Consider the following 12,488-nt stretch of genomic DNA (forward strand, 5'->3'; position numbering starts at 1 on the left):
TACAGTACAAATTGATTTATTTAAAACAGTTACAAAAAAGCACAACAAAATAGAGATTATCCTTAGAATTATTAATGCTTTGTTAAAGATCAGGTAGGATTAGAGGGTAAGAAATGGTATTGGGCTGGGGGAGCACCTGACTAGTTCTAAGGCTTTAGATACAATGCAGTTGATTACATATTAATTCAGCCATTACATACTGGGGATAGTAGTTGGGGGATCAGTAATTTATCTACAGGGAACTCCTACACAAATCAGATCCATCCAGACCTCCCCAGTGCCATTCTTATCTATTTCTTAGGACCCTAAAGCCACCAGAATGGCAAAATTCCCATCCTTTCTCCACCCCATTCCCTATCCATGTATTCTTCCCTCCCCTAAGGTGCTGTGCAAGCTGAGAGCAGACTGCTCTCTGTAGCTGGAACATATACTGTTTTGGCTACAGGGATCCTGGGTGACAAGGAAGTTTGTAGGGGACAATCTTGTTTTAATACTTAAAGTTAGCCATGAGTACAGTCAGTCTCTTCCCCAACACAATCTAGATTATTTTGAATGCAAGTATGAAGCAAGTGAGGGATCAACCCTGCCTTCAGCAATATCAGCAGCTCACTAACCCTCACAGCTTGTAACTACATGCAAACTCCCTGTTTGGGGGTGGGTGTAAAACCACTGTCATCAGCTCTCTTGCTCTCTCTCTCTCTGAAGAACCTAAGTCCCCATGACAGTCAAAGACAGAATAAATGCTTGCAAGTTTGACAACAGGTAAAGGCACATGGGCTGCTGCCACATACACTGCAGACAGGAACCCAATTTGGGGCCATCTTTACTGCTGAGTATTTGCAGTGGAATGGCTTTGGGATTACACAGACTTTGAATTTGCAATCTACTAGGGGAGGATCTAGGCGTAATAGAACTAATAAAACTTTAGTGTGAAAAGTGCATTTATTACTACTGTTCCTGCTGGGGAGGTTCAGCAGGGCAAACTGCACCACCTTTCCTCCTTCTGCCCCAGGCACTGTGCATAGTCTGCAGGTAAGGAGAATGCAGCTGACTCTAGCATCAAGGGCCAGGCTTCTGGTCCAAAGATGGATCCTAGAGTTGAAAGAGCAACAGACAGCTGCAAAGATCCAGACGCTGATTTTATTATTGCATAATGTGGGAGACCTTTCCTACCCCAGGGAAGCTGGAGTATGAAGGGTTCCCAGCAAAGGGCTAATAGGCTCCTGATCAACATCCAATCTAGTAGGGTTCAGTTCTTCAACTGTAGTGTACACTTTTTCCCATCTGGAAAAGTATTGTAGCTTCAGTGTGGTTTAGTAAACTTAGCCCTAGGAGGTCAAGACATCTCCCTAAAATTTGGCCTCTGTCCTACTTACTTTTCTTCTAAGACTGTGGCCTAATCTCCCATGGCCAATTCAGTTAATCCGGTTATCTTTACTCCAATGGACCTGGGTCCTTTCCCAGTCACACCATGTCCACATTCAACTCCAGTGTGATCACTCAACCCTTAAACATGCGTGCTTGTTGCAGGTCTAAATCATACTACCATCCTGTGCTTCCCCTAAATTGCCTCTGATGCCCACTGGTAGAAATAAAACTAAACTCCAAATGGCGGGGCTACTTCACCCAAATCTCCAACCCTTTCCCAGCCCCAGAATCCACATAACTGGAGCTAGATGAACCTTGCTGGGATGCTGGCGCAGCCCCTGATGTGGTTCCCCTTCACTCAGTTTTGAAAACAGGATACAAAATACCACAAAGGAAAGAATTAATACAACAGAAAACACTCACTAGCAGGACCTGCTTGTTTCTCCCTCAAGACAGGCAGATCTTGGAGCCAAGGGGCTCCTGACAGCACTGAAGCATATCCCTTTGGATTCACCAGTCCACCAGCAGCATTTCATATAATCCCTATTCAACATGACTGTGCTATATAACACTGGCAGAACAAAGTTAAGAATGGAGAGGATGCCTGGATTTAATCTATATGGCTGAAGACATGGGGAGCTACAGAAGGCAGCAGGCAGGAAAGTGAGCAGGCAGCAGTAGCGGCAAAGCAGCACATAGCAAACTCCATGGTGTTATGTCCAACTGGGACCAAGAGGGCAGAAGGGTCAGACCAGATCTGCAGGGGCCCCTCCCCTTAGGTACAAGTACTCAGTCTGAACTCCCAGACCCTCTCCCCAAAGAGTACTAATTCTGATAGGGCTGATGATCTAAGACTTAGATTATTACATTTTATCAGGTTCCCCTTCTGCCAAACTGGTATGTAGGTATTTCTGTACAGCGCCAGGGAGTCAACCATCCTCCTTCCTATCCCTAAACTCTGGGAATGCCCTACCACTTACTAGGGACTGGCTGGTCTCTGTCAACTGCTCATTCCCAAAGAGTCAACAACTTTCCACTAAAATGCTCTAAAACCCAGTTCCCATGTTTCTTGCAAATTTAGGCAATTCCTATAAAGAAGAACACACACACCATAGGTTATTCTTATTTCTCATGCCCGGAAAGACTGAACCAGAGGGAAGATGCAAGGGGCAACGCCACAGCTCTGACCAAATGATTTAGAGCAGAGCTTCTTTTCCTGGGGGACCATACTTTATGCAAGATACCTCCGTAGTGCAGCAAAATCAAGTATTAACAAATTAAATGCATGGCACGATTATTAGGGAAGCTGCTGATACTACTTCATAGCAAGAGACAGAAGCACAGCAGAAAGTCAGGGTCCAACATGCCAAAGTCCCAACGATTTTTCTTTCCAGAATTCAGTGGAAGTTACCAGACTGAGAAGTCACAACTAGCCTGAATGCAGAGTGTTTTGACTTAACTTCTTGGCCTGTATGTAGTTAGATCTAGGTTTCCTCCTTAAAGGACGAAGCTCAGTTGGTATCCATGGTGGACGTTTCTTGAGCATCTGTTGTGTGCATGTCACTATTTTCAGTTGATGAGCCTTCCTATGAGGAAGGATGTTTATGAAAAACACATGCATACAATAATCTCTAGGAATGAGTTGCTCATGAAACAGCCAGAGATGAGGCCTTCTCCTAAGGCTTTCATCTGACAGGATTCTTGAAGACTCAACCCCACAGGCCCCCACTGTAGGAAACAAGCCAGAAAAGCAGCATTCTGAGAATGGGGGACAGAGAAAGGAAAGGACATGATCTCAAATGCAGTACAAGGTTGGTGTTTGGTTCTGATATGAACCAAAGTACTTGTGGTCAGGTCAGCACCCCTTTGGATGGACCCCCAAAAGCTCACTGACCAGGTAACTGCTCCCAAGGAATGAAACAGTGGAGTATAGGGCTTGTAGTAAACAAGCCAGTCTCAATTACTCTGTTCCCCCAGGAGAACAACCTTTAGCACCTGAACACTAAGAATGACTCCATTCTCAGAACTTTCCCTCCCCCCCAGGAGGTAGGTAAGATTATTTATCCCCATTTGGCAGCTGGGGAGGAAGTGAAAGAGCAAGAGGTCATAAGACTTGCCTAAAGCTTCCGACAGAACAGAGCTCAGACCTCAAAAGTTTGGGACTCCTGATGACAGGCCAGGCCTTGGCCAGTCCAGGTACATGTATAAAGGAAATGCCAGGATCACACCCTGGGAGAACTCTAGTTAGAGCTGGGTGGACAATACCCTGAGTTGCCTTCAAGAGTCTAAAGACCCCCAAAAAACAAACAAAAAGATCACTCACCCCACCTGAAAGTTGGTAGGGGAGCCTAAATCCCATTACCCAGTGGAATCCCACAGTCTAAGCTGATGCTAAAAGTTGTGTGGGACGGTGGTGGTCGGGGGGAGTGGGCTTAAGACACAGGGAAGCAAATGCAACTATGAAAATATTCCTTGCAGAGGAATACACTACCACAAAATAAAACATACTTCAGGTAATAAAATGTTACTGAGACTACCCTAGATTCTTAGAGCTGGCAGTGGGAGGTGACGGCCTGGAGATGAGTGAATGCTAGGAGAGGCAGTGGGAAAAGATAGGAGGGGGCCATGTAAAAATATCAGAATGGGAATTGCCCAGCCAGGCACCTTTGTCCTGGCCCAAGGCATGGTTCCCACTACACTGTCTGGCAGTGGGAGAGGAAGGGACATGATTTTGAGTTTTTAAAAACAAAGATTATAGCTCATAGGGAAACCAGAGACCCCTACACACCAAAAACTAGAGGTTTTGTTAGACTGGACAAAGCCAATTTTGCAGAAGAGGAAAGGCAATGCAGCTACAAATGAGGTCCAGGTCAAGACACCATGCAGAGATTAGGGCAGCAAAAAGGTGGGGTCAGCGCAGGCACTTAGGCACAACATAGACAACAGAGGGGTGCCTGGGGAAAAGGGTTCACTGGTTCTTCCCAAAGTTACCAATACCAACTAGAGACTCAATGAAATCTCAAAGCAGGTCTGGCATATTGAATAAGGGGTGCTTTGTTAAGTCAGCTACCTTTCCAGAAGCCCTGCCTAGAGCTGCATCATCTGGTTGTCAGGTCCTTCTCCTGAAGTTCCCCGGGTGGGTCGTGGCAAGGCAGTACTTACTCCAAACCCTGTAGGGTCCTCTCTCCCCTGGCCCCTAAGCTGCTAGAAGCCTTGTAGGAGGGATAGTGAGGAGACATGGGAAAAGGGCTGAAGCAGAGGATCAAGCAGAGTCCTGTAGATGAGAGTGTTCCTCCCCCACAAACCCAGCCATAGACATCTGTAACAAAATCACCCTTTAAAGTGCACATCTCTCACAAGAAGGGTTCTGGGTGGGAACCCTCTTATTTCCAACCATGGGGCCTCCTGCCCTCCCACTAAAAAAGAAAAAAAAAAAAACTTCAGACAGTTTTACTGCTACTATAAGCTGTGGATCATCATTTTTGGCTCTTTCTTTGCTCCCTCCCTCTGCCACCTGCTCCCAAAGCCTGTACTTTCCCTTGCAGGAGCTAGGAGTGGGGAGAAAAGAACAGGGAGGCCCTGATTTTGGAATGTTTCTTATCCTGTGTGCACCCCCTTCCTTCCTTGCCCCAGGCCTGCTGCTCCCCATCATAGTACCCCCTGGGGCTATCCTGAAAGAATGCCAAGGGGTAATGAGCAGCAGATCCTGCCTCTGGAGGCTGCGTTCACACTTCCCCTTACCCCTAAAATCTCACTGCCAAGAGAGCCATTCCCTGCTCGGCATGTGCAAATCCTCTGGCTGCTCACCGTGAGGTTCACCTCTGGGGTTAAAGTCCCAGTCCTGGTCTGGGAAAGAGGTTCATTTTCCTGCATTGGAACGCCCTTCGATGGACAGCTTTACCTCCTGTGGAATAAAAGAGGGACGGAGCAGAGCAGCCCGTGCCTCCTCCCCTTGCATGCTGTATCTTTGGAAGTTCGGGGCTGGCCAGCAGGTCTGAGCACCAGGCTCAGACTGGGAGGGCTCTACTGCATGGGAGCCCTCTCCTGTAGGCTGGTTCTTCCCCTCACTATCACATAGGTCTCTGGGTCCCAAGACTGTCCTCTCAGGCCTTTCTTGGGGTGGACCCAGCTGGCCTGGGGGAGCACAGCTGGCCTGAGAAATTGAGTTACTGTTCAAGCTCTGTAAACTGATAGAGATGCAGACATCTCCCACCTGTAGCCGATGACAGGGCAAAGAGAAGAGTTGTGCAGTCCGCCCAGGGCTGCAGGAGGACCAACCCTGGCCATACACAAAGAAGGGGTGTTCAGGGGGCACCTCGATGCTCACTTTGCTCTGCTGCTCGCCAACCACAAAATGTAGCATGACAAATCCAGGCCATTGGCTCTCCTGAATGTCCACAACCGTGCTAGAGTCAATCTTCAGCCCCCCACTCACTTCGGCACTGCGCACAAAATCTTGGGTCTGGAGGTCCTCCACCCGCTTCAGCTCCCCTGTAGCCAGCTGGATGATGGCGCCTTTCATGAAATGGGAGGGCAAGTGGGAGGAGGTAATAGGGGGTGGCGTTGGCTCCTTGTCTGGGAAGGTGGCTCTGGTCTGCACGTCCAGACTTGATGCCACCAGGATCTCCGAGCCCACAGGCAGCAGGCCTGGGTCAGTTCCAGTGGGCACCAGGTTGCCATTGGCTACAACCATTGCTTTGGGTAAAGGTCTATGTTTCACCGGTTCCTGATGGGACTGAGGGTAGAACCCACGGGACTGGTTTTTCTCTGCCAGTTCTGCAGGGTTCCTGGCTGACCCTCGTCCTTCAGCCTGATGGTCGGGGGTATGATGGGACAGATTGAGGGGGCTGGGTTCATCCTTCCTCTGAGCTGCCACCACACGATAGTCCTGAGAAGCTAAAGCGCCAACCACCCGCTGGACTTCGAGGTCCGTGTCTGGGGTCCCTCGGTGTGCCGGCACTGCCACCTCCACCCGCGGAGTCTGAGAACCTGAAAACAACTGTCCATCCACCACACATTCTACCACTGGCACCAATCCTTGGCCTTCACCCTTACTGCTGGGAGAGTCAAGGGCTTCACTTTCCCGTCTTACTAAATTTCGCTCTCGCTGTCTCTGTCCTCCATTGGCAGCAGCTGCTTCCAGAGCAGACTGGCCCTCCTGAGGGGTAAGAACTGGGCTTGTGCCTGCTGGAGGGTTTTCATGCAAGGGATAGCCAGCAGGTAGTCTAGACATCTGGTAATAAATGGGCATCCGTCCTGGAGCGAGGTCCAGTGGCTGAGTACTCGAGTGATGTGGCAATTGCCCAGACGGAGAGGTTGCAGAGGGGGCTTTGTTAAACGAGTGGGCCGGGGATGAAGCCTGTGGGGGAGGGGTGGCTTCTTCTGCCAGGAGTGAGGCATATGGCACAAAGTGTGGAAGGTGAGAGGTGGTGAGACTGGCAGAAGGAGAAAGGAGGGGACTCGGTAGGAAATTAGGTGGCACAGCATAGGGAAGGCTATAAGGAGACCCGATAAACTGGAGTGAGGTGGATGGGAGCTGAGCATAGTGGATTGGGGGATAGTGGATTCCTGGATGCTGAATCAGTGAAGACGCTACATTAAACGTGGGGGGCAAGGGGCTCATGTTCACCACAGATGGGAGGCCAGTCGGTGAGAAGGTGGCAGGTGGCACAGCCACCTTATACAGCATGCCATACTGGTCCACCGTCAGACCAGTGATGGCCTCAGCTCCATCACCCCCCAGGCTGACTCTGGCTCCAGCCTGGCTCTGCCCAGCCACCACAACCCCTCGGGACCATTCAGAAGCATCACTAGAGGGTGTGTGATTTGTGGAGCAGCTGGTCGTTCTCCCCATATCCTCGCTGGTCACGGGGAGGTCTCGTTTCTTTGGTGGAAGGCATTCCTGACTCCTCTCATGAACAGGTTTCATATTGCTTTGTGGTGTTCCTGGAGTCTGGAAGGGGTTGGCTTGCTCCTTGGGGCATCAGAAGTGGCTTCTCTGTAGCTTCCCTGCACCCCTCTCTGCTGCTGGCTGGGGTGCCCACATCTGCTAGGGAACAAATCAGAGGCAAAAAAAAAGTAACCTATGGAACCAGTTCAAGGTAAATAGCAAAAACTGTGTCCAGGGAGGAAGATGTAACAAAGGGGACTGGTGGAAAAAAAGGAGGTATTACAAAAAGAACAGACAAGGAGGCTATCTCCCCACTCATCAGCTTAGGACAAAAAAGAAACAATCAGGGAAACCACAAAGCACAAACAGCTACAAGGACTAGCATTCTATGATACATAAATAACCTGAGGGCTCCATAACCTTAGAGACCAAAAGCTTCAGGATTAGTCTAGTCTCCCAAGAGGACCTTGACCCTTCTCAGTTTTCTCCCTTAAGGGGGATTTAAAAACAAAGTCTTTACAGCTGGCTTTTTTCCCTAAGTTTCTCCTTTTGCTACCAAAGACTAATGTGCCATCTTCTTTCCCTGAATATATGACCTCATCTTTGCTTCCTTTCGCCAGACTAATTTGGGTTATGATCTCACCTATCTACTCCCATCTCTTCCACTCGAAGCCTGGCTGAATTCCTGTCCTCCTTTACCTCATATCACCAGTGCTTCAATAAGACCTGAGGTTTGCCTGTGTTTTTTTCTTTTCTTTCTTTCTTTCTTTTTTTTTTTTTTAATAATCTGTGCTTCCTGAACGTGATAAGAAATATAGTACTTTTTTTTTTTTGCCCCAAGAAACGACATTCTACCTTGGGCCCTGTAGGAAGAATGACTCTACTAACTTGCTTTAGAATTTGATTCCATACTCTGGCAAGACTTTCTTTCTTTTCCTTGACCACCTTCAATTCACTTCTTTTTTTGTTTGTTTCTTTTGCCAATGGCTCATTTTTTCATTGTAGATCTGCTCTAGATACCACTTCATAAAATTCTGGTTCCATTCCTCCCAATATTTTTTTTTGGGGGGGGTACTGCAGATTGAACGCAGGGGCACTAACCACTGAGCCACAACCCCAGCCCTATTTTGTATTTTAGAGACAGGGTCTCACTGAGTTGCTTAGTGCCTTGCCTTTGCTGAGGCTGGCTTTGAACTCATGATCCTCCTGCCTCAGCCTCCCAAGCCACTGGGATTACAGGCCATTGTGCCCAGCTCCAATATGACTATTTATTTCTATTTTAGGTCTGTTTGATTCCTAGAAAAGTTTACTCTCCCCTGTCACCTTTCACAAATTTTTTTGTCCACTGTCAAAAAAAGCACTTTTCTGGTTTGAACACTTCAATGCACATGAACTTTGCCACCTATTTCTTCCAATAAGGCTCCAGTTCTTTGGATCTGAAAAAAGCCTTATGTTTTTCCATTGTTGCATCCCAGATGTTATTCTGCAACAAGGACTTCAAAATGCCTGTATTACCTGAGCTTCTGTTGGTGCTTCTGAGCAGCTGTATTAAGTGTCCTCCCGGCTGCCTTGGAAGCCTAGAAGACAGAAATAGGTATGGAGTAAACAGAAGCCTGACCTCTGATCTTACACAGGGTCATCATGTAAGGTATTTCCAAAGCAACAAAAAAACATTAAAGTCCACAATGAGTACTCGCCTCATCCTCTTCTCAAAGGTAACAGCATATTTATCCAGATTGGCCAAGTAGTTGAAGAAAGAAAAAGTCATCCCTTAAGCTCTAATTTGTAAAAAGACATCCCTGAAAGTTTCCATGTGCCAAATTTCACTTCTTTTACTTAACATCATATTCTTTTTTAAAAAGATGGATTAATCAGTGTGATTTTTTAAGACCTTTATTTTATTCATTTGTTTTTTTAAAAATATCCCATTTTTTAAATATCTTTATTTATTTATTTACTTTTATGTGGTGCTGAGGTTCTAACCCAGGGCCTCACGTGTGCAAGGCAAGTGCCCTACCACTGAGCTACAGCCCCAGCACTTATTCGTTTGTTTTTATGTGGTGTTGAGGTTCGGACCTAGGGCCTCACACATGCAAGGCAAGTGCTCTACCACTGAGCTACAGCCTCAGCCCTTATTCATTTGTTTTTATGTGGTACTGAGGATAGAACCCAGTGCCTCACACATTCTAGGCAAGTGTTCTACCACAGCCACAACCCCAGGCCATCATACACTTCATTCTCTGCCTTATTTTCCAAAAGTTAAATTTATTTCCAATCCATATTTCAGTTTAAATGCACAAATAAAAACGGAAGACTTAACACTTTTCCCATGTGAGCAATGGGAAGCAGGGAATTGCACCTTTATTCAGGGCCTATGAATGCACATATATGGAGGTTATTTAAATTAAAGTTACCACTAGAGGAAAAAGAATAATTATTTATGTTTCTGGGGCAGAAAAAGAGGTCAAGGGGGAGTCACTCAAAGGGGAAGGCTTATTAACAATTTTTCAGGGTTAAACAAAAATGGGCGTATGGATGTGAATGTATTAAGTTTTCTGAGGGACAACTTTACCTCAAGCTGAATCAGGTGTGATGGAAACTGAAAACAGCAATTTGATCTTCATGTACTTAACAATGGGGAAACAAAATTACCATTAAACTATCAATATCTGGATCCATATTTTTCCAGAAACGTCAAGTGCTAAAGGACAGAGCCTTAACTTTTGGACACAGAGAAAGCAGTACTGGTGAATACTCTGAGAAACTACTGACTGTCCTGTCCAAGTCCCATAGAACACTGCAAGCCTAATCCAAACCGAAGGCAACATTTATCTCTTAAGATTGGCATGATGCAGGCATATGCAAAAGGTAGAAAGATAGGAAAACAAGGTGGAAAAGCAAATTCCCAATCCCACAAATTACACTGTGGGCACAAGACATGCATCCCTTCTCCGATTCGGTAACTGAACAGGTAGTTAGCCTTCTCCTTCGTTCCTAGCAGAAATGAGGGTTGCATCTTCACTCCCAGAATGATCCTTGTTCTCTATAACTAAAACAGGGAAGAAACCCTGCCTGTAGGTCACTAAGGGATTACCAAACATAAGCTAATGAACGGAATGAAAGAGGCAAAAGTTCTGGGAGAAAAACAACATAAAGCCAAGTGTCCGCCCCAGGTTCTCATAAGGCAAAACACATTTCAGAATCTGAAATCTCAGCCTCTGGAGGGGTTTAATGAGACTTTCTCAAGGGGAAGACACAGCTTGTGACCCCAACTGAGCTAATGGGCAAGCGGAAACATTCCGGAGAGTTGTCAAAAGAGCCCGGGATGAAGAACCTCCTCACTCTTGGGTCGGAATCAAGAGATTGGACTCTGCAGGAGACCCGAATTCGCTGAGGGCAAGAAGTGCGAGGAACAGAAAGGGAAAAGCTTGGAAGAGACTAGGGGTTATGGCTTCCCGTGATCCTGCAATTCTTTCTCCCACGGGGTAGGGTCCGAAAACAGCAATTCTGCGTTTTAGAGAGTAGAGGGTCGGCCTTCAAGTCACCGGGCAGGATCGAGGCCCCGTAGGCGACGCTTCCTTGTTTGAAGGCCCCTTCCCGACCTAGGACTCGGACACCCCGGCCCGTGGAGACACGGCAGCAGGGACTGACGCCTCCTTCGGGGCGGGCAGGGGAGAAGCGTACGGGAGTCTGGGCGCGGCCTCTTTTGCTCCCTCTGTCCGCGGTTTTCAGGCCCTGGCCCGGTGGGGCAACGGGCTCCAGGGGCCACTTCCCCCGCAGCTCCGAGCTCAGGCCTGTTTGGTCTCAGCCAGGCCGGTCAGGCGGCCACCGCTCCTGGCGACACTCACCGGCCCATCTCACGGCGCTCCCCGGGCTCCTCCTGCTTGTCCCGGAGCCGCCGCAAACGCGGCCGCCGCCATCCCCGGCCCCGGAGCCGCCCCACACCCAGCACCCCCCAGCCGGGCGCCCGGAGATGGCGTCAAGTGCGTCCCGCCCCCGGCGTGGAAAGATTGCGTCATGGCCTGGGCCGGGGAGCGGCGCCCCGGAGTACCCCGGCGGGGAGGGGACTGGCCGCCCGCCCCTCGCTTCCAGCGCCCCGTCTGGTGGGAAAACGCATTCCTCTCAATGAGGATGGGTCACGTGAACAGAGCTGGGCCCAGCCTCTTCACCCTGACCCTACAATGACCCCTTCTTTCATCTCTAGTAAATTCTGGGGGGTTCCGGAACCGAACCCTGGAGTGTGACCGTCGGAGACCTCCAGTGCCCAGATTTCTGGTCCTGACACGTGAAGCCGGCTCTCCGGGAAACTCCGAAAATCCCTAGGTGACCCAAGGCCCAGGATTGTAAGGAGATCCCTCCTGGGGGCAGGATCAAGATAGGAACTCTGAAAACGTTGAAAAATGTGCCTGAGTCAAATAGGAGATGGACTGGAGCCAGGATCTAGGGGAAGGTGAAGCAAGTATGATAGACCCGAAAGTTTGTCGCAGTCCCAGCGACATCTGATTAACTTAAAAACGAACAGTAGAATTTGTCTTTCTGGGGGGCGGGGTATAGGGATTGAACTCAGAACCCTCCACATGCTAGGCAAGTTCTCCAGCACTGACCTACATGCACAGCCCTTTTTATTCTGAGACAGGGTCTTACTAAATTGCTAACGCTGGCTTACAGTTTATGATCCTCCTGCCTCAGCATCCTGAGCCGCTGAGATTACTGGCATGTCCCCAAATGCTACAACTACATTTTTTAAAAGTAGTTAAGCACATTTTGTAAAACAAACAAGAAAAAAAAAAGTTGGAGTATTGGATTTTTTTTTCCCCTTTAAGTTTTGGCAAACTCTTCAATAACAATAGATTTTTGCTTATTTATTTATTTATTTTTTTAAAGCACTAGCTGAAGCTGGGTGCGGTGATGCATGCCTGTAATCCCAGGGGCTCCAGAGGCTGAGGCAGGAGAATCCCAACTTCAAAGCCAGCCTCTGCAACGGCAGGGGCTAAGCAACCCAGTGAGACCCTGTATCTAAATAACATACAAAATAAGGCTGGGATTCGCTCAGTGGTCGAGTGCCCCTGGGTTCAATCCCTGCTCCCCCACACGGGGCTGGGATTGTGGCTCAGTGGTAGAGTGCTGGCCTTGCAATGCATGAGGATTCGATCCTCAGCACCACATAAATGTAAAATAAATACATTGTGTTCACCTAAAACTAAAAAATAAATTATTTTTTTTTTAAAAA

At 48.1% G+C, this 12,488-nt stretch overlaps 2 protein-coding genes across 8 annotated transcripts in view; one reads left to right on the forward strand and one right to left on the reverse strand.

Annotated features, from left to right (window-relative positions):
- On the reverse strand, nt 1-11,329 carry Atxn1l (ataxin 1 like). Of its 2 annotated transcripts, none has more exons than XM_013366148.4 (3): nt 11,107-11,329; nt 8,774-8,835; nt 1-7,417 (listed from the first exon to the last, which is right to left on the reverse strand). In XM_013366148.4, the coding sequence occupies exon 3, from the start codon at nt 7,295-7,297 to the stop codon at nt 5,228-5,230; it is 2,070 nt and encodes a 689-aa protein (XP_013221602.1). In that variant the 5' UTR covers nt 7,298-7,417; nt 8,774-8,835; nt 11,107-11,329; the 3' UTR covers nt 1-5,227. The 2 variants fall into 2 exon arrangements, with proteins under 2 accessions (XP_013221602.1, XP_005318449.1); XM_005318392.4 differs by having other exon boundaries at nt 1-7,414; nt 11,107-11,326.
- Nucleotides 11,258-12,488, forward strand: part of LOC101965498 (IST1 homolog) — a 26,474-nt gene continuing 25,243 nt past the window's right edge. For 2 of the 6 annotated variants that reach the window (XM_078032623.1, XM_013365677.4), the window contains exon 1: nt 11,261-11,601. The gene's annotated coding sequence lies outside the window, so the exon portion shown is untranslated. Of the gene's footprint in view, nt 11,709-12,488 lie in introns of all 6 variants that reach the window. The other 4 variants (XM_078032624.1, XM_013365674.4, XM_040279943.2 and 1 more) reach the window with 3 other exon arrangements.

Source organism: Ictidomys tridecemlineatus, chromosome 15 (assembly GCF_052094955.1).
Source record: "Ictidomys tridecemlineatus isolate mIctTri1 chromosome 15, mIctTri1.hap1, whole genome shotgun sequence".
NCBI classification, from domain to species: Eukaryota; Metazoa; Chordata; class Mammalia; order Rodentia; family Sciuridae; genus Ictidomys; species Ictidomys tridecemlineatus.